Source organism: Sus scrofa, chromosome 8 (genome assembly GCF_054392235.1).
Source record: "Sus scrofa isolate SSC_HxYL_T2T_F1_AM1 chromosome 8, Sscrofa_HxYL_maternal_Yorkshire_Landrace_v2.0, whole genome shotgun sequence".
NCBI lineage: Eukaryota > Metazoa > Chordata > Mammalia > Artiodactyla > Suidae > Sus > Sus scrofa.
The window spans coordinates 89543244-89568189 of NC_139390.1; the positions used below are offsets into that span (position 1 = coordinate 89543244).

At 42.4% G+C, this 24946-nt stretch overlaps 1 protein-coding gene across 1 annotated transcript in view; it reads left to right on the forward strand.

Moving 5' to 3' along the window:
- LOC110262147 (uncharacterized) overlaps positions 1-24946 on the forward strand; it is a 118701-nt gene that overhangs the window by 78397 nt on the left and 15358 nt on the right. Inside the window, exons 3-11 of the mRNA XM_084973779.1 lie at positions 4745-4804; positions 9183-9253; positions 9415-9517; positions 11705-11922; positions 13882-13979; positions 15391-15467; positions 16091-17044; positions 17163-17204; positions 17323-17442. Coding sequence (XP_084829905.1) covers positions 4745-4804; positions 9183-9253; positions 9415-9501 — 218 coding nt within the window. The 3' untranslated portion in view covers positions 9502-9517; positions 11705-11922; positions 13882-13979; ... (2 more) ...; positions 17163-17204; positions 17323-17442. The remainder of the gene's footprint in view (positions 1-4744; positions 4805-9182; positions 9254-9414; positions 9518-11704; positions 11923-13881; positions 13980-15390; positions 15468-16090; positions 17045-17162; positions 17205-17322; positions 17443-24946) is intronic.

Genomic DNA, 24946 nt, shown 5'->3' on the forward strand with positions numbered 1-24946 from the left:
TAATTGGCCCTATCTCCTGAAAAAAAAAAATCCAAAGAAATCCAAATTAGATGTGAGAAATTTGCATGAAAACATTTCCAATTTGCACTGAATATTTTAAAATCCATTTAACCAAAGTAATCACAAACATGTTTTAAATCTGCAATTCAGTATTAATTATGGAATGTGTCATCAACAGGTGAAAGAATTTGAAATGGATTATTGGAGTTCCAGGAGTGGCTCAGTAGTTAGCAAATCCAACCAGCATCCATGAGGACATGGGTTTAATCCCTGGCCTCACTCACTGGGTTAAGGATCTGGCATCGCCATGAGCTGTGGTGTAGGTTGCAGATGTGGCTTGGATCCAGCATTGCCGTGGCTGTTGTGTAGGCTGGCAGCTACAGTTCCAATTGGACTTCTAGCCTGGGAACCTTCATATGCCACGGCTGTGGCCCTAAAAGACAAAAAGATTAAAAAAATAAAAAATGGATTATTGCCTTGTTAAAAACCTGTACCAAAAAGGATGTAATGAATACGAAAGTATGGACAACTCATTACAATACTGATAATGATGATGAAGATGAGGCATTTACTATCTTCTGGCATTATTCCATAGGCACTTGTTCTAATGCCTGTGAGATGAACTAAATGAAAATCAAGAGTAAAGATTTTTATGTTTATGAAAATGGTATTCAGTACAGAGTGCAATGCAAGCATAGAGTTTATTAGATGAATAAGATCACCCAATGAATCGTTGTTAAAATAAGCATACTTTTCTTATCGTTAGAACCAGGAAAATGTATCCTCTAGGACACTGTTTCACAGCCTAGTTTAGCATGTCTCCTTCACTGTGATGACCCGGGGATGCTTATTGAGATGACAGATTCCTGGAAATCACTTTCCCAGTCTGTTTCAGTTGTCTGAGGTGGGGCACCAGCATTTGCGTGGTACCAGGCATCCTCAGATGATTCCAAAACACACTAAAATCTGAGTCACTGCTGAGAGTTAAGAAGCAGTCATTTTTACTTATGAAATGATGGCTGTTCTTGACTTAGATTTAGAGTCTAATTTTACATGGGTTTATAGTCACACCATTCAAAAGAAAGAAGATGCTTTTAGCCTGTGAGGAGGGCCAATCAGGATTGTGATCAAGCAGCAGTAGACACTGGTTGTGATGGGATCCCATTTCCCCAGGGTTCAGAGAGGTGGACCCAGGAAAATGACCCACAACACAGCAGCCAGGCCCATTTAGTGTCATTCCTGTTTGTACATTAACCAAATCAAAGGCGTGGGGCAAAAATGTCCCTTCTGTTCTTCACTGTGAGCTAAATAAAGGCCACCTCCCATCTCCCAGCCAGAACTAATATCATAAATAAACAGGGCTGGCCATGAGAGACAGTGAGGCCCAAAGACTCATTCACCACAGAAGTCATTTGGGAGAATTTGAGGGTTCATGAAAAAACATAATGAAATCTGTGGTCCTCACACAATGTTCTCAAGAAACATCACAAATAGCATGTGCTCTTACAGTCATGATGTCCAAAGGGAGTTCAGTGCCTGGCTGAGGCAGAAAAGCTGAAACAAGGGGCATGTACTTGTGTACACATCTCTTCATCATTGGGTCATTAATGGAGAGTGATACATTACTGATAAAGTAAGGGACAGAATGAGGAGCAGAGACCGTATTTTTTAAAGGAGTTGAAGAAAAAGTACAAAGTGAGAAAGACAAAGGAGGATAAAGATTAGGAAAAAGAAAGAACAGAACAAAGAAGAAAACCTGGTTGCTTGGAGATTTTTATTTTTTAGATACAACACTACCAGCTGTTGTCCAGAAAGAATGATGATTCTGTTGTTGTTGTTTTGAAGTTTTATTATAGTATAATTTACAAGGCTGTGATAATTTCTGTTGTACAGCAGAGTGACCCAGTCGTACATATACACATCTCCATTCTCTTTCAGATTCTTTTCCCACACAGGTTATTACAGAATACTGGGTAGAGTTCGCTGTGCTATACAGCAGGTCCTTGTCGGCCAGTCATTCCAAATATCTCAGTGTGCATATGTCAGTCCCAACCCCCCAGTCCATCCTTTCCACCCCCTTACCTGTCTCCTTTGGAAACCATAAGTTTTTCAAAGTCTGTGAGTCTATTTCTGTTTTGCAAATAAGTTCATTTGCATCTTTTTTTTTTTAGATTCCACATATAGGTGATATCATATGATGTTTGTCTTTTACTACCTACCTTAGCATGATAATCTCTAAGTCTATTCGTGTGTCTGCAAATGGCCTCATTTCATTCGTTTTATGGCTGAGTAATATTCCATTGAATATATGTACCACATATCTTTATCCATTCCTCTGTTGGTGGACATTTATGTAGCTTCCAAATGCCTTGGCTATTGTAAATAGTGCTGCAGTGAACATTGGGGTGCATGTATCTTTTCAAATTATGGTTTTCTCTGGATAGATGCCCGAGTGGTATTGTTGGATCATGGGGTAATTCTATTTTTAGTTTTTTGAGGAACCTCCATACTATTTTCCATAGTGGTTGCACCAACATACATTACCAACAACAGTGTAAGGGGATTCCCTTTTCTCCACACCCTCTCCAGCATTAATTGTTTGTAAACTTTTAGATGAAGGCCATTCTGGCTGGTGTAAGGTGGTACCTCACAGAAGTTTTGATCTGCATTTCTCTATTAATTAGTGATGTTGAGCATCTTTTCATGTGTTTTGTGGCCATCTGTATGTCTTCTGTGGAGATATGTCCATTTCGATCTTCTGCCCATTTTTTTTTTATTGGATTGTTTGTTGTTGTTGTTGTTGTTGTTGTTGTTGAGCTGCAGTAAGTATTTGTATATTTTGGAGATTAATCCCTTGCCATATGCTGCATTTGCAAATATTTTCTCCCAGGTCTGCGTGTTGTCTTCTTGTTTTGTTTATGGTTTCCTTTGCTGTGCAAAAACTTTTAAGTTTAATTAGGTCTCATTTGTTTATTTTTGTTTTTATTGCCATTACTCCAAGAGGTGGATCTAAGGTATTGCTATGGTTTATGTCAGAAAGTGTTTGGCCTATGTTTTCCTCTAAGAGTTTTATAGTATCTGGTCTTATATATAGATCTCTAATCCATTTTGAGTTTATTTTTGTGTTTGGTGTTAGAGTATGTTCTGATTTTATTCTTTTGCATATAGGTTTCCAGTTTTCCCAGCAATACTTATTGAAGAGACTATCTTTTCTCTGTTGTATATTCTTGCCTCCTTTGTTATAGATTAATTGACCATAGGTGCTTGGGTTTATTTCTGGGTTTTCTATCCTGTTCCCCTGATCTGTGTTTCTTTTTTTTTTTTTTTCTGTCTTTTTTACCATCTCTTGGACCACTCCCATGGCGTATAGAAGTTCCCAGGCTAGGGGTCTAATCGGAGCTGTAGCTGCCAGCCCACGCCACAGCCACAGCAACTCAGGATCCGAGCCACGTCTGTGACCTACACCACAGCTTACAGCAACGCCGGATCGTTAACCCACTGAGCAAGGGCAGGGATTGAGCCCGCAACCTCATGGTTCCTAGTCGGATTCGCTAACCACTGCGCCATGACGGGAACTCCCCTATGTTTCTATTGTTTGTGCTAGTACCATACTATTTTGATGTCTGTAGCTTTGTAGTACAGTCTGAAGTCAGGGAGCCTGATTTCTCTAGCTCTGTTTTCCTCTTTCAGGATTTCTTTGGCTATTCGGGGTCTTTTGTGTTTCAAAACAAATTTTTAAATATTTTGTGCTAGTTCTGTGAAAAATGCCATTGGTAATTTGATAGGGATCACAATGAATCTATAGATTGCCTTGGGTAGTATAGTCATTTTGACAGTATTGATTCTTCCAATCCAAGAGCATGGTAGATCTTTCCATCTGTTTCTGTCATCTCTGATTTCTTCCTTTTTTTTTTTTTTTTTTGGTCTTTTTGCCTTTTTTTTTGAGCTGCTCCTGTGGCATATGGATGTTCCCAGGCTAGGGGTCAAATTGGAGCTGTAGCCACCGGCCTATGCCAGAGCCACAGCAACATGGGATCTTAGGTGCATCTGCAACCCACACCATAGCTCACGGCAACGCTGGATTCTTAACCCACTGAGCAAGGCCAGGGATCAAACCCGCAACCTCATGGTTCCTAGTTGGATTCATTAACCACTGTGCCATGACGGGAACTCCTGTCGTCTCTGATTTCTTGCATCAGCATCTTATACTTTTCAGAGTAGAGGGCTTTTGTCTCTTTAGGTAGGTTTATTCCTAGATATTTTATTCTTTTGATGCAATGGTATTTGGGATTCTTTCCCTAATTTGTCTTTCCAATCTTTCGTTGTTAGTATATAGAAATGCAATCAATTTCTATGTATTAATTTTGTATCCCGCAATTTTACCAAAGTTATTGATGCTCTAACAGTTTTTTTGGTAGCGTCTTTAGGATTTTCCAGGTACAGTTTCATGTCACCTGCAGACAGAGGTTGTTTTCCTTCTTCCTTTCTGATTTGGATTCCTTTTATTTCTTTGTCTTCTTTGATTACTGTGGCTAGGCTTTGTTTTAATTAAAGGGTTCCATCCATTTTTTTTTTCTTAGAATACAAGGAAGCAATCCTAAGATATCTGATTGAATTATCAGTGTCTTCCTGCATCCTGTATATCAGATGGCTTAAATTGAAAGTCTGGGTCACAAAGGAAAAATTTGAGAAAGGAGTCCCCTGATACACTAAAGATATTTCCATTGAGACATTTCCTTTCTAGATCTGCTGAAAAAAAGTGACTGCAAACATGGAATTTACAGCTCTGGCTACAACCCTAAAGGTAAATTTACATTGCTCCAGGGAGCAATGCAGCATTTGGCAGGGCCCTGTGGATAAATGGCACTTTTTTAGGGCTGAAGGAAGTGCCAACAGAGGCTGCTGTCCCTGGAAATTACCTTGTGTTCTATTATGGGAATTCATCAGGTCCATTTGGAACCTACTTAAAAATTCCTTAACAAAAATTACAGTGGTATCAGTTGCTTTTACTGTTATTTCATACCCTGAAACTTGGAAATACAAGTGCTTAAAGGGGCCGGGCTGACAACACATTTGAGTGAAGCAGGCCATGACTAAAAGCCTCAGGGACTACAGAATCCTGGAGAACATGGGCTCTTTTGAGAGCCTGGCAAATGTACATCCATGAACCAATCAGCTTCCCTATCTGGTACCCAGGTGCAGGGGGGATGGAGAAAATAGCATGTTTATGTTAGGAGCCCTAAGCCATCCAGATCACACTGCCCCTGGAGCACTACTTTGTAAATTCTAAGATAGGCCAAATCAAGATTACACACATTCCTACGTTTTCCCATTCTCTCTTCTTTCTACCCCTGTATTTTCACTTACCTTTAAATCAGCACATTAAAACCTAGTTATCAACATTCACCATGTGCAGGTAGATACCATATGAGCCTCTAAAAATGAAATAGAGTCTCTGAGCTCATGGACATGTAGAATATCCTAGAGAAGGAAGGAAATTAACTAGAGAAAAAGCAATGTGGAATACATAACCCAAGAGATGTCTCCAGGTGGTTAGCAAATGACTTACTCTGACTCCAGAGGAATTACAGATCAAAGCGAAATGAACTGCAGTGCTCTCAGATTTCTTGGACAAGAAGTGACTTGAGAAGCTCTGAAATTCCCACTGTGGTGCAGGGGCTTAAGAATCTGACTGCAGTGGCTTGAGTTGGTCACGACTGCAGGTCGGACTCAGTCCCTGGCCAGGGAACTTTCATATGCCACTAGTGTGGCCATAAAATAAAAGAAGGAAGGAAGGAAGGGAGGGAGAAGAAAGAGAGAGAGAGAGAGAGAAAGAGAGAGAAAGAAAGAAAGGAAAGAAAGAAGGAAGGAAGGAAGAGAGAGAAAGAAAGAGGGAGGGGAGTTCCTATCGCGGCTCAATGGTTAACGAATCAGACTAGGAACCATGATTTTGGGGGTTCCGATCCCTGGCCTTGCTCAGTGTGTTAACAATCCGGTGTCGCCGTGAGCTGTGGTGTAGGTTGTAGACGCAGCTCAGATCCCGAGTTGCTGTGGCTCTGGCGTAGGCCAGCGGACCCCTAGCCTAGGAACCTCCATATGTCAGGGGAGCAGCCCTAGAAAAGGCAAAAAGACAAAAAAAAAAAAAAAAAAAAAAAAGGAAGAAAGAGGGTGAGAGAGAAAGGCAGGAGGGAGGGAGGAGGAAAGAGAAAGCAAGGAGGGAGAAAGCGAGAGAGAGAAAGGAAAGAAAAGCCTGAAAAGGAAGTAAGATTTAGCTGGTTAGAGGCGATGGGAGGGGAGAGGATGGTTCAGGTGACAGGTCCAGTGTAAGCAAGGAGGTCAGGCTCTTATTCTTCCTTTCCTTCTTTCCCTTTCGCCAACTCTAAGTTTCCAAGGATGATCAGAAAATAGTTGGAAATAATTGGTGGGATGTATTGTCCTGACTGGGGAAAAGCGTTTTGTTGTTGTTGTTCCTGTAGCCTGGAAAGTCCTTATGAGTCTGTGTGACTCATTGCAGATTCTGAATTACTCAGTGCTTTGTGACTCTGGCCTCGGATTATGTCAAAGAAAGCACTACCTCCACCTTTTGGAACAGGAATTCATCCTGTACAGGATGTCAGGTGGTCTGGCCTTTGAAAATAACAGAAAATATAACTCAAAATGGCCTAGACAATAAAGAATATGTATTACCTCTCTCTCTCTCTCTCTTTTTTTTTTTTTTTTCTGCTTTTTTGGGCCAAACTTGAGGCATATGGAGGTTCCAGGCTAGGGGTCAAATCGGAGCTGTAGCTGCCGGCCTATACCAGAGCCACAGCAACGCCAGATCTGAGCCGTGTCTGCAACCTACACCACAGTTTGCAGGAACACCAGATCCTTAACCTGCTGAGCCAGGCTAGGGCTGGAACCTGTATCCTCATGGATACTAGTCATATTCATTTCTGCGGAGCCATGATGGGAACTCCTGTATTATCTCTCACAATAAGAATTGAAGGGGTAGGGCATATTCTCCAGGGTTGGTTAATGCAGTAACCTGACAGCATCATCAGGACCTAAGTTGTCTTTAATTTTCCTCCTGCTGTTCCCTGAGTATGTTACCCGTGTCCGCAGACTTGCTCTCCTGATGGTTGCAAAAGGGTTGCAGCAGCTCCAGGTGTCCCATCAACACATGAAAGGGTCCCACGACAGAGGATAACATCTCTTCATCTGTGGCTATTTTTAAGAGGAAGGAAATCTTTCTCATAGAGTCTCCAACAGACTTCCCCCGAAGTATTCTCGCCATGATTGGGTCATATGTTCCTTTGAAAACCAGTCACTGTTAAGGGGAATGTGATTGCTATGGTTGACTCAGACTAATCAGGATTTGTCTCTGAGTCACATTGAAGGAGGGAAGGACACAGACAAAACAAAGGCTCTGTTAGCCAAAGGGAAAGAAAGAGAGGGGAGAAAAAGAGAATGGGAGGGAGAGAAGGACCAAAGAAAGAGAAAGGGAGGGAGAGAGGAAGGAATGAGGGAGGATGGGGGGGGGGGAGCAGGAAGGAGGAAGAGGAGGAGGAGTTTTAGTAGGTAGATGTGGTTTTTGACTCTTGTCTTTCAAGAACGTGGACCCGATTCCCCTCCACTTGAGCGCCACGCCACCCGACAGCCAGTAGGAAAGCCCACATGGTGAAGAACCAAGGCCTCCTGCCAATAGGTGTTTGAGGGTACCATCCTGGTTGTGGATCCCCCAGCCCCAGGCAAGCCTTCGGATGTCTGCAGCCCCCACCAACAGCCTACTGGCAAAGAAATGAGAGATCCTGAGCCAGGACAACCCAGCCCAACCTCTTGAATTCCTTCCCACAAAAATATGAGACAGTGAATTTGTTGTTTCAAAACCACCAAGTTTTAAGGTAATAGGTAATTAATAGGTTAGGTAAGCAAATCTTCACTGGTATTCTTCAGGGAACTTGAGTATTCATTTTGTATATGGAAATCATACCCTGTCTTAAAATTGTTTGACTAAAAGGAGAAGAGACTGTCTCGGGTCAGTTGAGTGAGGTGGAAAGAATTTGGATCTAGAAATTAATGAAATTCCAGCCTTGGCCCTGTCGCTAAGAAACCCTTATAAGTAATTTCACCTCTCTCGATCTTACTGGTCATTATTTACAACATAAATGCTATCTGGTGCCTTGTCCAGCTCTCAAATTCCGTGGATGGGTGAAATGCTTAAACTGTACTGTTTTCGGTTGTAGAGTACAGCGTTAAGAACCGCAGTTCTGAAAGGAGATGGCTTGCATTGAAATCCCAGTTCAATCACTTATTAAATAATTGTCTTTAGACAAAGTGATGTTACCCTTTTAAGCCTTAGTTTCCTATAGATTTGTTGAGAGGATTAAATAACATAATGCAGGTAAAGCTCTTGGCATGCAGTGACATTCAGTAAGTGCTCAATAAATGTAGGCAAGTGCTGTTATCTGTATCAGAGAGGTATATTTAAAAAATAAACAAATTTTTAAATGTGCTGCTTTGATGCAGATGGAAGATAGTATGGAAAAAATGTGTGTGTGTGTGTCTGGGTCACTTTGCTGTACAGCAGATATTGAAGGAACGAACATTTATTAAACTAAATCAACTATAGTTTAATAAAAAAAATTTTTAAAGAAAAAGAAATTTTGAAATGACAGAGTTGCATCTTTATGTACCTTATAGATAGTTTATAGTTGATAGGGATTCTATATAATCAACATGTAAAGTACATTTTATAGAAACTTGAAGAACACTTTTCTTATTTTAAAAGTATAAAAATTTAGGAGTTCCCATCATGGCTCAGTGGTAGTGAACCCAGCTAGTATCAATGAAGACGCAGATTCAATCCCTGGCCTCACTCAGTGGGTTAAGGATCCAGTGTTGCTGTGAGCTGTGGCGTAGGTCACAGACATGGCTTGGATCTGGTGTGGCTGTGGCTGCGGCGTAGGCCAGCAGCTTCAGCTCCGACTGGACCCCTAGCCTGGGAACTTCCATATGCCACAGGTGCAGCCCTAAAAAGATTTAAAAAAAAAAAAAAGTATGAAAATATATACATGGAGCTTTGCCTTACAACTTATTGCTGGTCATATCCTAGATCAGGACATCGACCTCAAATGACAGTCTCATCCTTACAGGAAAGCACAGCCTGCTGTATAATGATCTGTTTTTGCCTGTGTTTCTAGGAATGCTTCGCAGCAGAAAATTAGGTGACCTGTACTTCCTTGATTCTCCCACACAGCACAGCCTGAAGGAGGTACTCTGTTTTATTTGTTTAAGCTGGCTTTTTTATTAGTACAAGATTAATAGAACTTTAAGTCAGTGTCTGCACGTGCCTTAGGGTCATTAATCATCACGTCCATTGTCCACCGGGCATGCTGGGCCTGGTTCTGCCACTTGGGAAGCCTCTCTCTTCAGGTCTCCCTGGCGCGAGCTGCTGAGTGGACAGAAGTCGGCGGTCCTCTGACAGGCTGCTGCCCTCCTCATTCACATCCAGACTGCTAAGCTCTCTCTGGCCCAGGTCAGTTTTCTGGGATAACTTTCCAAAATCAATATCTAATGTCTCTATTTGCTCTGGCACCTGCCCGTTGACTTAGGTCGGCCTCAAATGTGGCAGCAGGGTTAGACTATTCTGAGCTTTCCATCTTCGTGCTGTCCAGCCAGGGTCACCTGAGGCTTCACACTGCCTCTCCAGCTGGAAGCACAGAGGATTCTGGACAGAATTCCTTGCCAATGAACTTGGGCTGGGCCTGGCAGTCAAGAGCCAAGAAGGAGTCCAGTTCCCAGTGCGCTTAGGTTTTGAATTTTTAAGTAAAGCTTTGTTTTATGGGCTGAGATTTAAAAATATGAAATCAATTTTGTTGTTCCTTTTTCTCCGTGATATTTGCTGTCATCAGTTCCCTTAGAGCCACAGAGTGGTCATGCAGGAGCCTATTGTTTTCCTGTTGGTCTTAATGGGACTGTACTCTAAACATCCCTGATTTTCCTCCTTGTGTCCTGGAAGCCGGATTCTTGAACAAACTTAAATCTTGAGTGAGTTTATGTTGCTGCTGTTCTCTTGTCCTTTTATTTCATGATTTTTGTACCAGGTGATGAGGGTCCTCTCTTTTCACCTTCAGTTTCCAGACCAGAATCCTGATTTTGGAGGGTGGTTCTGCATTCCCTTCATTACTTTAGGTGCCCACCTGCCTCAGGGTCTGCACCTGCTTGCTTATCTTCCATCTTTCACATACCACTTCTCTTTTATCAGTCAAGCCATGCTTGTTATGCTTCACATATGTTGAAAATTTCCATACCCTGATGTCTAGTCTCCTAATCGTTTTTTTTTTTTGGGGGGGGGCACACCCACGGCATATGGAGGCTTCCAGGCTAAGGGTCCAATTGGAGCTGTAGCCGCCAGCCTATACTACAGCAACGCCAGATCTGAGCCGTGTCTCAGACCTACATCACAGCTCATGGCAACACCGGATCCTTAACCCACTGAGTGAGGCCAGAGATCAGACCTGCAACCTCATGGTTCCTAGTCGGATTCATTTCCACTGCGCCATGGCAGGAACTCCTTTTTTGGGGAGGGGCGGTGTGCCCACGGTGTATAGTCTTCTAATCTTGACGTTCCGTAGTTTTTAGAAATTCAGAAATAGTCTTGTTTGTATGAGGAATGAATCTGTTTTCTATAATCTTCAGGAAATTTAAAATCCTAGCCCTAGAGATTTTTATTGTAATCATATTCAAGTTTAATATTTGACACAATCAACAGAGTAAAAAGGCAAGCTATGGAATGGAAAAAAAGTATTTGCAAATCATGTGCCTGATGAGGGATTAATATCCAGAATATATATATATATAAAATCTATGAGTGTGTGTACACACACACACACACCCATATATTTGGCTGTGCCTGCAGGATATAGAAGGTCCCAGGCCAGGGGCTGAACCCATGCCACAGCAGCAATCCAAGCCACTGCAGTGACAATGCTGAATCCTTAACCCACTGCACCACAAGAGAATTCCCAGAATATATCTTTGAAAAATTCCTAAAGCTCAACAACAACCACCAAAAAGTAACCCAACTTTTAAAATAGGAAAAGGACTTGAATGCACATTTCCCCAAAGATGATATACAAACCACAAGCATATTAAAAATTCTCAACATTGTTAATTACTGGGGAAATGCAAATAAAAACCACAGTGAGATATACCACCTTACACGCAGTAGGATGGCTACCATCAAAGAAACAGAACATATCAACTGCTGGCAAGGGTGTCGAGAACACTTGTCACTGTTGACGGGAATGTAAAATGAGGCAGCTGCTACGGAAAGCAGTATAAAGGTGCCTTAAAAAACTAAAAATAGGGAGTTCCCGTTGTGGCTCAGCAGTAACGACCCCGACTAGGATGTGTGAAGATGTGGGTTTGATCCCTGGCCTAGCTCGGTTAAGGATCTGCTTTTACCGTGAGCTGTGGTGTAGATCGTAGACATGGCTAGATCCTTGGTTGCTGTGGCTGTGGTGTAGGCCATCCGCTGTAGCTCCAGTTTGACTCCTAGTCTGGGAACTTCCATATGTCATGGGTGGGGCCCTAAAAAGCAAAAAAAAAAAAAAAAAAAAAAACCAAACACCTAAAAAACTAAAAATTAGAATTGCCATATGCCCCAGCAATTCTACTTCTGGATCTCAAAGGGACATTTTCACACTCATATTTATAACAGCACTATTCATAGTAGCGAAGAGGTGAAGCAACCCACGTGTTCGTCGGCAGATGAATGATAAACAAGCATGGTATATACACACAATGGACTATTATTCAGCCTCAAAAAGGAGGAAGACTCTGACACATGCTGGAACATGGCGGAACCTTGAGAATATTATACCAAGTGAAATAAGCCAGGAACAAAAATACAAATGCTGTATGATTCTACTCTACCAGGTATCTAGAGTAGTCAATTTATAGAAATGGGAAGTAGGATGGTGGCTGCCGGGTCCTAGGTGGAGGGGGAGATGGAATTTGTTGTTTAATGGGTAGAGTTTCAGTTTTGCAAGATGAAAATGTTCTGGACATTGTTGCACAGTGATGTGCATACACTAATACCACTGAACTGTGCACTTAGAAACAGTGAAGATGGCAAATATTCTATTACGTGATTTTTACCCCAATAAAAAATAGTATATGTATTGCACACATATGCAGTACATAATATGCATTATTTTTTCTTAAGAAGGTCTTTTTTTTTTTTTTTTTTTTTTTGGAATGTCAAGTCTTAGTGAAGGTGATGTCTTTAATTACCCAGGTTTACACCCAAATGGGCTTGGCCCTCCATTTTTTCTCACCAGTGTCTCAGTCAGGAGAGGCAGAAGATAAGATATCAATACCCACGAGTAGCTAAGTGAATTACTGACTGTGAGCTTCTGGCACTAAACACATATTTTTATTGAATGCTTCTTATATAGCCTGGCCTGTGCTCACTGGGGAATTATAAGAATTCTCTCCCTTCTTTTCCTTTGAGTAGGAGAGATAGGTTTGGCCAAGCGAGACTAAAGTTCTAGAGGGTGGAGGGGCTGAGTGTTGCTGCGCCTCTGTGTTGTGTAGTTTTCACAGTGAGCTCTCCTAGGTGTGCAAGACGACAAGGTGTTACATTGGCCAGCCTCTATAAGGCCAATAGGGCCCACTATGCAAGAGGGGGAGGAAGGATGTTCCCTGCCTGCGGAGCACTTCAGAATAGTGATACGGGGTCAGCAGGAAAGGAATTCTTTCAGGGAAACCACAAGAAAAGACGTGTGGAAATGTGAAACACTGGATGGTATTTCGCAAACATAGGAGGACCAGGCGTGAATATCAAGGCATGAGGTTTGGGAGTAAATATGCCTTAGTCTTCTTTTTTCAGTCGTTATCTTTTTAGGGTCGCACCCAGGGCGTAGGGAAGTTTCCAGGCCAGGAGTCGAATCGGAGCTGCAGCTGCCGGCCTACACCACAGCCACAGCAATGCCAGATCCAAGCCATGTCTGCAACGTCCACTACAGCTCACAGCCACACCGGATCCTTAATCCACTGAGCGAGGCTGGGGATCAAACCCGCATCCTCATGGATAATAGTTGGATTCATTACTGCTGAGCCACAACAGGAACTCCTGCCTTGGTCTTCTAGATCCCCAGTTTTTGACAATAAATTCTGTTGAATTGACTAGTTTTAAGAACTTGAAAAACAAGGAGTTCCTTTCATGGTGCAGCGGTTAACAAACCTGACTAGGATCCATCAGGATGCGGGTTCAATCCCTGCCTCACTCAGCGGGTTAAGGATCCGGTGTTGCCATGAGCAGTGGTGTAGGTCGCAGATGCTGCTCGGATCTGCCGTTGCTATAGCTCCAATTCGACCCCTAGCCTGAGAATCCCCATATGCCACGAGTGTGGCCCTGAAAAGGAAAATGAAACAAAACAAAAGCTTGGGAGTGACACAGTAGACTCTTAAAAAAAGAAAAAAAAAAAAAAAAGAAGAAGAAGAACTTGAAAAACAGATGTCTGTGTCTTGGGTTGAAGAGGAAAGACCAGAGAGAGTTTACACTTACACATACATGTGCATACAAAAGAAAGGTTATTATCTTCAGAAGAATCTGAACACTGTAATCTGCTAAGCTGACTCATCTGACAAGTTGTCTGTCACTAATTACTTTCCTCAGTCATATTGATAGTCACCTTATTCATGGCTTCCAAGACACCATTATCAATTTTTCTGATAGCAACTTCAGGTCATTCAAAAAACCAAACACTTGAGTATTTCAATTAAGCAAAAGACACCACAGCAATGCCAAAAAGCTCCTACTATATTCAGTTACAGTGGAAACATCGAGAACAAACCTTAGGGGTTCTGATGGGAAGGGAATTTTCTTTCCAGAAATGCTGAGCAAAATAATTGTCTTTGTGCCCTGATCATTTGGACCCAGGATGCCGGGAAAAGGTCAGGAGAGCTGAAAGTGAAAGCCAGACGGAAAGGTGGGTAGGAGGCCGCTGCCTCCCATGGGGCCGGGGGCTGCCCTTGCTACTGCCCCTCCTGACGCTCCCTCTCTAATCTGAAAGCCACTGGCTCCTGCCTTCCAGGGGCTCTGCAACCAGGACTACCAGGGTCAAGGGCGCCTGGGACTCCTGATGAATTTTACAGACCTTGAGGCACTTTTTCTACATCGTGTGTGTGTGTGTGTGTGTGTGTGTGTGTGTGTGTGTGTGTGTGTGTGTGTGTTGGTGGCAGAGATAGCAGAGCAGATGCTCTCCTGACTCCCAGAATCTTTGCCACTCACCATTTCTCCAATTGCCAATTAGTGTTTGGAAGCACTTGTAACACCCAACTCCACACTTCAGGAGGGAGCATGGGTCTAAAATAAGGGGGACTCAGTGGTCATAGCAGCACTATTTATAATTGCCAAGGTATGGAAGCAACTCAAGTGTCCCTCAATAGATGAATGGATAGAGAACATGTATATAAAGAATAAAGACTATTCAACAGATGAATGGATGAACAATATATATGTAAAGCAGATGCTCAAGCCACCGTGTATATAATCCCATCTGGAATATTATTCAGTCATAAGAAAGAAGGAAATCCTGCCATTTATAACAACATGGGTAGACCTGGAGGACATGATGCTAAGTGACACAAGTCAGAGAAAGACCAATACTATATGATATCACTTTTATGAGGAATCTAAAAAATTACAGCTAATGACTATAACAAAAAAAGAGACTCAGAGCAAACTAGTGGTTACCAGTGGGCAAGGTAACATAGGATAGGAGAGTGGGAGGTACAAACTATTGGGTGTAAGGCAGGCTCAAGGATGTTGATTCCCCGTGGACAACATGAGGAATATAGCCAGTATTTTTGTAATAACTGTAAATGGAAAGCAACTTCTAAAAAATTGTATGAAAAATGTAAAACAAGGGGGCTAGGTATCTCCACCATGCTTGCAGGAGCCCTCAGGAGAAACTCCACCAGGGGATCTATTTTTGCCTGAGCAGCCATGTCCATTACTGCAGTAAGTGTTGTTACTTTTTTTTTTTTTTTTTTTTTTTTTTGTCTTTTGTCTTTTTAGGGCTGCCTGAACAACATACGGAGGTTCCCAGCTAGGGGTCTAATTGGAGCTGTAGTTGCTGGCCTAAAACATAGCCATAGCAATGCCAGATCCAAGCCATGTCTGTGACCTACACCACAGGTCATGGCAGTGCCGGATCCTTAACCCACTGAGCAAGGCCAGGGATCGAACCCACAACCTCGAGGTTCCTAAGTCAGATTCGTTTCCGATGTACCACGCCAGGGAACTCCAAGGGTTGTTACTTTATAACAGTAACTTCTGAGACTTTTACAAAAAAAAGCAACCCCACCTTTTATGTCTCCTACCACTGACTCTCCCAGCTGATAATTGGATAGAAATTCTGCAGGAGACTCAGCTCACTCCATTCAGCGTGGCTTTCCACTCCTCTTTGCATCAGGTATGCTAAAGTTTATCTTAAATTTCGAAAACTTGGATTGAGATTAAGTGCTGGGATTCCTCCTTGCAAGGCCTCATCCTGGCTTCTTGGGTGATCTCTGTGAACCTCGCAGTTTTGACTGCAGTGCAACTGCTGCAAGATTTTAGATTTTTGAGCCTGTTGCATAGAGGTGTATGAATTTGATTGGGGAAACTTACAGTAGTTTGGGTGGGCATGCTCCCAGTTTTTCTTTGTTCAAAATGCATATTTTCATATTTGTGCATGTTGAGTGAGAAAGCAAAGACTGAATCATTCATAACTGGTCTTATTGCTTTTGATCACATCATAACTATGGCAAAACCACAGGATGCCAACAAGACTTTACTGTCTTATTTCTCCTATTGGTCGTAAGTTCTTAAGGCAATACCTGACTCGTTTTCGACATCTTGCAAGACTAGTTCCATACCTTACAAGTAGCAAGTTATCAAAAACTTTATGAATTAAGTGAATAATATTAATAAGAAAAAAACTAAGCCCTTGGTATCTCAAAGTTGTTGGTTTTTAGCCAGTGGTGTACAAGCAATGGGAGCTATCCACACTGAGCTTTTTTTTTTTTTTTTTGCCTCTTTGCCTCCCAATATTAGAAGAAAATGATCTGATAATCAGAAGTTTTGTCCTTATGTGAAAGAAGCAAAGATTTTTATCATTTATTCCTGAATTGACTTCTGTACTCAGGAAGCTGTTTCAAAAACCAAGTTGCATTTCTGAATCTGGAAAGAAAGCTGGGAATTGTGTGCCAGCCTCTGTGAGTAAACACCTACTGATCTCTTGACCCAAATGCAGTGGGTCTGGAATTTTGAGCTGCTTCTCCAGGCGCAGTAATGGATTTGCTTCCATCCTTCAATAGTCCCATACATTTGTCTCATCACCATTGTGCTAAACAAGTAATTTCAACGCATTTTTGAAACAATGGTTGGACTTGGAGGTACATGCTGGGCAGTTAGACGAGATCAATATAATTGGTCCATTTGAGGCTTGAACCTGCGGTCATGACCTCATCAATATCATATTCTAACAAATCTCTTTGCATAAATACATTGGCAAACCTTTCCATGAGGAAACATATATGAAAGGACACAAGCACAAATATGTGTGTTATACAAAGATTAAGTGTGTGCATGAGCATGTATGTATAACAACAGTTTCTGTGGCTCTTTTGAAGTTCTGATAATCTGATTTGTCCTAGAAACTCCTAGGTTCTTCTCCACATGTCAATTAATGTCTATCTAAACGTAGACTCACACCTTTAGAGAAGGTCAAAACAATAAGCCTTTCCCCCTTAGTGCTTCTCTTGAGGCGCTCAGCTCCTTGCTCTAAACTCTCCTTCCCCAATTCCCAGCTTCTCCCTCCCTCCTTCCTCTCTCTCTCCCCATTTTCTCTCCCCCCTTCTCCCCCTCCACCCTCCTCCCTTCCTTCCTTCCCTCTGTCCACAAGTCGTGTTGAACCAGAGACGGTTTTAGTGACTGTGACGACAGGGTGAACAATTCCTGCCTTCATCGGATGTGTATTGTCTCATGGAAAGAGAAACAAGAAAGAAGGTAAGGAAATGACATTTATAGCAGATCAGATGCTGCTGCTATGGAGCTAAATAAAGAAGAGGGGGACAGGGATTCCTGGGAGGGGAGGTGGTGACATTAAATATTGTGTTCCCTGAAGGCCTCTCTGAGTAGACAACATTCAAGCAAAGACCTGAAGAAGGTAAGGGAGCAGCAGTCCCCAAAGCAGAGTCCTTCTATCAAAAGCCAAAAGTGAATAGCCCTTGGGGACAAATGGCAGCCCCTCTTTTCTTGGGAGTTCTATGGTGACTTATCTTTAGCAGAAAGACAAGAAGTTGACATCTGAATCTCCGCGACCTCCCCCAACTTAATCTTCAAAGACAATGGTGATGACTGTATGCTCTGACCCTCTACGGAAAGAGAATCTGCTAGACAATGAGGTGAGATGACCCCTGTGGTCAGTGGACCCAGAGTCTGAATGGCCCTCCCCCCTCACAGGGCCAGATAAAACTCAAGGGTGAAGCTAAGCTCTTTCACAGGGAAAAATAGTCTTATTTGGCCCCAGGCAGAGTAAACAACTTCTCAAAATGTCAGCCCACCAAAGAAAACGGTAGAGAGGGAAAAAGAAAACTTTGAGTGGAATCTACAGAGGTGAACCTAGGTTTTGCTGAGCAAATCCAGATTTATCCATCGGCAACCAGGGGAAACTCTCAGGATAATCCTGCAGATGAGCCCCTCTAAGAGAGGGAAGGCATCCATACCACGGCTACTATCAGTATTTTCATATTTAACAGCATTAGTGAATGGCTTCTGTATTCTAGATCCTGTGATGTATGCTAGAAATGCAAGCATAAATAACACCCCATTCTTGTCAGGCTTGGATGAGCTCACCCACCGTGAGTTTTTATGGTTCCCAACCAAACTGCACTGAAGGCCATTAGCTATTCTTTGGTTTAGTCCTCTCAGATCTAGTGGCAAATCAGGATAATAATATAATGGTATAATGTCCGTGTCAGATATATGTGAAATACCACCCATACCATAACCTGAATGGAAGACGAAAGCCAGAATAAGTGGAACCTTACATCCTAAAGATCTGCTTGTTTCTTAAATAAGACAGGGCAAGAAAGTTTTTTTATGTTTTTGCTTGGCGTAAACATGAATATCTTGATAAATATTTTAAGTTAATATGTGAATGTCCTGCCAAGTCATCCACCTTGAATCTGGAAGGGGACTGATAACCATGTTCTCTGGGAAGAATATCCTTCTGGACCGAACAACTAACCATCATTTCTTGAAACTACTTTTACTTTGGAGCATCTGTTTCCCAGCAAGAGTCAGGCTCAAGTCTTACAACCAAAACACAGCCAGAGGAGGTCAGAAGCCTTTTTTCTACTTTTGCACACATGCCAGGTGACATTCATGGCCTTGGGGAGGAAAACACTTTTTCCTCTATCACCTCCTAGGCTCTCTGCCTGGGGTCCTATAAGTTAGATGGACAAAAAAGCAGATTAACAAGAGAAACCAAAGAGGTTTATTAACATGTGCATCTGACATACACGTAGGAATACTTAGCAACGAGTACCTCAAAGGGGTGGTTAGAACTTGGGCTTATACACCATCTCAACAAATGAACAATACATTTTTAGAGAAGTGACGAGACAAAGGAAAATGTATTTAGGTGGGAAATTGCGGGAATGTAAATATTTGTGAGAACTAAGGAAGATAAGGTCTAGTGAGTAAAGATTGTTATGTAGATGCCTCTGGTGCTGGGCTGATAGGGGTCTACACTTATCTCTGGTGACTAACGTCTGTCTTTCTGATAGAGAGGAAGGGGGGACTCTGCGCAAACTTATGTCCTGCTTTTAGGCAAATGGAGGGCAGAGAACTTTTCTCGAATGCTTTTTCTCATTTGCCTTCGGCTTAAAATAATCCTTGTGCCCAAGGGGCACATTTTGGAATGGCATATTCTGCTACCTTCCATACCATGACACATGCCTACAGTTATGACCGCAAAGAATTGAACCCATTTGAACTATAGTTGCTGAGTTCTGAGTCTCCACTAGTGAAAACCAACATAAAACAAAAATACCACCTTGTCTATCTTTCCAGCACACCAGTGCGTTACAAGGAGCTAAGCACATTGACCTAGTTATAGCCAAGTCTTGGTTATTGTGCTAAACAGAATAGATCTATGGGCAGCCGTAAATAGCAAGTTCAGAATTACTTATATTTGACTTCAAAATACATTCTGGAATGGCACTTGGTGATAGAACTAGCTGATACTCTAGTAACTAATCCTATTTGAATTTATTTCAAAGGTACTAGTGAATATTTATTAAGAGCAGATTCCAGAACTTCTTAGTTTCCCAAATGCCCTTGATCAAGGCTTCCCAGGCCTCTCTAATGTTCTCCCACCAAAGTTTGAGTTTACTTTCCCTGGAACTTTCCTAGCATAAGGGAGATATTGAAGCACTTGGGTATCAGAGTTTCCCTGCTTACGAAATAAATAGAAGGAAATTAAATACTGACCAGCTAAACAGCTGATACCAGCAGTGAGAACCAAGAGTAACAATAAAAATTTTCGATAGATTAACAGGAAAAATGAAAACAAGTTTTTAAGATTTGTTACGGTTTAGCAAAAAGTGTGCTGTACAATCAGATAATCAGAAAGTGCCTTGCCTTTTATTAGCTGTGTGACTTTGGGCAAACTGCTTAAGCTCTGTAATCTTCGGTGTTTTCCCTTCTATTAGATGGGAAGAATAATCCCCACTTTTCCATATCGTTGTAAGGATTAGACATATCTATAGGGCTTCTTGTTTTGTGACAATCGGGGTTAGTCCCTAGAATACTGTTCAGCATATAGTAAATATTTAATAAATACCTATGAGTGAATGGTAGCTATATCAACAATAGTAATATATAAAACTTTGCAGGGAGTTCCCGTCGTGGCGCAGTGGTTAACGAATCCGACTAGGAACCATGAGGTCGTGAGTTCGATCCCTGGCCTTGCTCAGGGGGTTAAGGATCCCTCATTGCCGTGAGCTGTGGTGTAGGTCGCAGACGCAGCTCAGATCCCTCATTGCTGTGGCTCTGGTGTAGGCCGGCGGCTACAGCTCTGATTAGACCCCTAGCCTGGGAACCTCTGTATGTCTCAGGAGTGGCCCTAGAAAAGGCAAAAAGACAAAAACAAACAAAAAAAACCCAAACACCCAAAACTGCAAAAAGAAAAAGAATAACATAATTATTACATTTTTATGCAATTCAGAAATAACCTGGATCATTTCTATTTGGGGCAGGGGGCACAAAAGACAAATAGCTTTATTTTAATATGGAGAGGATTAATTCCATCCTCTGCAAGAGAAATGTGTTATCCAAAATTGCGGTGTTTAATAGTTATTTCTGAAAAAAAAAAAAAATGGAATTTTTAAAGAATTCCAGGAAACCCGAGGCTCCTAGGTAATGAATCATGGAGAAATGAGTCGACCATTTTCTGACTAGAGGCTGATTCTCTAATGTTAAAACAAGGTCGTAGATTTTCCATTACCTTAACTTAAACTGACCTCTTCTAATGACAAAGTCAAGTATGACTCAGGGAAACCCCCATGGCTTGGCCAATGTGAAAGTGTCTCTTTCTGCCATCAACAGAGATCTCGTGTACAGACTTGGACTTCCAGCTGCTTTACTCTGCTCTGGGTCTGCTTCCCCAACAAAATTATTCTTCGGCCTTTTCTTTATTCCAGTCTTAATTTCACTGGGTCTGCACTGCTTGCTTTCCTAGATCTATGTAACCAAGAATAGCATATATACATAAATAGCATATATTCTGTGGGTGTGCGTGCATGCATGCGTGGGTGCACGCACCTTAGTGTGTTTTAGGTGCCTCCTCTTTCCATTTAATAGCAGGGAATAATGACTTTTCTCTGCATGTCACATCTGCCCCTTATGTGCAATTGGGGTGAACTTACTCTAGTTTAGTCTCTAAGTGTAGCCCCTGAGCCTTCTCATGATTGCAAGTCCAGAGATCTATCCTTTCTCTTCAAACACACCTCCTCTTTAGGCTTTTAGAGGCCCCACAGTGCACCAAAGTGACTTGAGGAGGAGGGTCAAGTTGAAGTGGCACCGAAGTCTGGGGCACCGGGATCTTGACAGCTGAGTGGAAGCTCGTCTTTGAGAGTCACGGCCAAAAGGCAGAGCTGGGAGAAGCATCCGATTCTTGCAGTAGCCAAGGAGCCTGGAAGCTCTGGCCCTGTGGGTTAGTGTTGTTCATGATAGAGGGGCTTTCTATCAAGCTAGCCAGGACCTGCCTGCTCAAATCCTTGGTACTGCTCCGTTGCTTACTGGAGTTGAGGCTTCACAGATTCTGGCTCCAGAGAGGCAGTGCATTAAAGATAGATCTGGGGAGAGGTGTCTTAGAGCACTTGTGCTGCATCCTCTGGGACACACAGAGATGAAGAGATACTCACAGCCTTATTTCCAGGGCTGATGCTAGTGCTCGCTGGAGAAGGCGCTATTCTGTATTCCTGCCACTAGTGCTCGTTCAAAGTCAAGGGTTTCCCCAGAAGTTCTTTATGGAAAAAAGCCACCCCCAGCATCTTGTCCTGTGCCATTTGATTCCCGATTCCAAAGATCTCTTTCCATGCATCCTCAGAGTCATTTCTCAGAATGTAACACGGCCCCAGGAGAGCTTAGCCATGGAAGTTCCCACCTTTTTCTGCAGTGATGACCTCACAACTTTTAAAAGATACTTAAAACATCAAAGTTCTGGCTAGATTCCTCTCCCAGAATAACAGCCAGCTCACCCTACACTTAAGTGACTCAGTAAGGCCACTTAAGTGACTCTTCCCAGAACAAGGACAATCTTCTCAAAGTGAAACTGCCCACCAGGACAATGGAGCCTATTCACACCATACTTATGTGAGTGAGGAAACCACGTAGGGGAGAACAATGACCTGCTTCACTGCATTTTCTGCCCTACATTCATTTTACACGGAACCAGCTGCCAACCTCTGCCTTTGAAAATGGCAGAAAAAAATTGAAACGCCCCAATTTAATTATAAGTGGGTCATCAGTTTGCTAGGGTACCCATAACAGATGCTTTGTTGTTTACTTCTCACTTGCATCCTGTGTGTTAGATTCTCAATTCTGCGTATTAAGTACAAAACTAAATGCACCTATGCCTTTGCTTCAGTCAGTAAAAAGGATAGCTTTTTTACAACACACATGTTGTTGCTATATATATATATAGCACACGCTATTGACATAGACCCCACTGCCAGAGGCTAAAATATGCCAGCCAGGAGCTGTCCTCAGGAGATCTTGTGCAACCCAAATCCTCCAGATCCCTGTGGCATTTTAGAGCCACTTGGTGGGAGGACTTCCTGCCCCTATCCCCTCACTAGCCATGTGTCCATGGGGATAATTCTGGATCTCCTGTTGGCTGGGACTTCGAGGACAGTAAGAGCAACTCTGGCAATCAGCTGCTCTGTGGAGAAGGGTTCTGTCAACCTAACCAGAAAGACTGAATCGATAGAATCCTGTAGACCTATGTTCAAATATCCTGCTACCCACCTGGGATTATCTGCTGTTTCCCCATCAAACTTCTTGTCCTGGTCCAAAATAGTTTCAGCCTGCTTCCCGGAACCTGAGAAATGGAACCCACTTGCATTTGGAAATTGGCACCGGACAGAGGACAGGAGCTAATTGGATTATAGGTAACTTTTGTGTTATCCTAGGGTGTGTTATCATGGGGTTGTACTAATAGCCCTGCATATGCTTGGGGGAGGGAGTTCCCCCCCCATATCCTAAGCTCCCAACTAAGAGCAGAGGCAAATAGTTTTAAAGTCATTGTAGAATTTCTCTCCTTCCATATTCTACAGTAATGTATATGATCCCATGATAAACGAATAATAGCAGGGCCAGGAATATATATCAAGTGTGTTTATCCTGTGATTAATAACTCACATCTTCTGGTAGCTGGTGTAAACACTGAGCGATAGAGAGGAATGGTTGGTTCCTGCTCTTCAAATGCTCCCGAAATCACCCAATATTAAGTGGATGGTTTCTTCGAAGCCAAAGACAATTATCAGAAAAATCTTTCATGAGGGAAAATTTTGAGCCGTGGCTGGCAGTAAGGGCTTTTGTCTGGAGAGAGATTGCATTACATTATCGCAGTAATAATTAGGCACAAAAATGTCATTTCTGTGCCAGTGGTGAAACTAAAATGTCTGGCTGTCAATATAAATAGACATCAGGACACGATACAAGGGGTTGAAAATATCATTGAGACTGTGGGTGTCTTGCTGGCAAAATAAAGACATTGAGCAAGCACATATGATATTCCAGTAAACCACAGACAGCATGAAATCAAAGCACAGCCACAGAAGTGCATGTTTTCTCTTCAACGAGGGGGCAAAAAAGCAAGGGGACTTTCCAAGCTGGTAAACCAAACATCCATTCGGTTTGGGAACACCTGATACATATCAGTACAGGTGCAGTCACAGATTTTTTCTCCAGGGACAGGGGTGTGGGAAGAAAAATATGTGTTCCAGGGTGAGGAGGAGGCAAATGGAGTTGATGCTTATCAGAAACAGCCTGTTTAATTAAAGAGACATTACCGTCCATCCCGAGAGGGAGGTTTTCAACCTAAAGCACATTCGGAAAGCAGAGATGGCTGGCAGATAAGCTGTGAATTCGTGCAATTTTGAAAGCAATTTAACATGAAGATAGTTTGAAAAGAAGAACTAGATGGCTTTATCCTTTTCCATTACTCCAAACGGCAGCTTGAGAGCCAGAAATGAGAAGTGAGGGGCTTCACTTCGTTGTGGTTGAGAGTTCCCTGTGTAAGGTCTATGGATCAGCTTCGGGCCGTGGTGGGAGGTGAGAGATGCCTCTCTTGCAACTTTCACCTAATACTGTCCAGAAAAGGGCATGTGCAGGTGACCACAAGGCACTAGGACCATTTATTAGCTTTACAGCTCATGCCTCTGGATTCCCAAAGCAACTCAGAGGAAGACAATGGAGTAGGGGTGGTTTGGCCTACATCTCAGGGGTAGGTGGATATTGCCCCTAGCCAAAAAAAAAGTCTCACTGTTTTATAAACAACTAAACATATTACCGGAGTTTCTGTGGTGACTCAGCAGGTTAAGAACCAACTAGTATCCATGAGCATGCGGGTTTGATCCCTGGCCTCATTCAGTGGGTTAAGAATCTGGTGTTGCCGTGGCTGTGGTGCAGGCTGGCAGCTGTATCTCCGACTTGACCCCTAGCCTGGGAACCTACATATGCTTCAAGTGCAGCCCTAAAAGGAAACAAAAATTTTAAAAATAAATAAAGCAATTCCCGTCATGGTTCAGCAGAAACGAATTTGACTAGCCTCCTTGAGGACACAGGTTTGATCCCTGGCCTTGCTTGGAGGGTTAAGGATCTGGCGTTGTCCTGAGCTGTGGTGTAGGTCACAGACGTGGCTTGGATCCTTTGTGGCTATGGCTGTGGTGTAGGCCAGCAGCTGTAACTCTGATTCAACCTCTAGTCTGGGAACTTCCACATGTTGTGGATGCGGCCCTAAAAAGACAAAAAAAAAAAAAAAAAAAAAAAAAAAAAAAAAAAAAAATCATAGTATCTACAAATACATGAGAATACTTGCTAACATACAATTTAAACCCTCACTTCAAAGTAATTTTTCACAAACTCTACAATAAATGGTCTTCTGAGGCTGAGGCCTCCCCTTTGGAATCACGACAACATTTTATCAAGTTCCCCTCAGGGGCCTGAAGCCAACCAAGGGTTTTCGCCAGAATGCCCCCAAAAGAACTGGAAAATAAAAATAAACCCTGAGTTGTAATCATCTTACCCTAACTCCTTGTGAATAAGTAACTACTTGTCTTCCAATTTATAAGCCCTTCAAACTATCCTATTCGATACAGCCAACTTTGAATGGTTCCT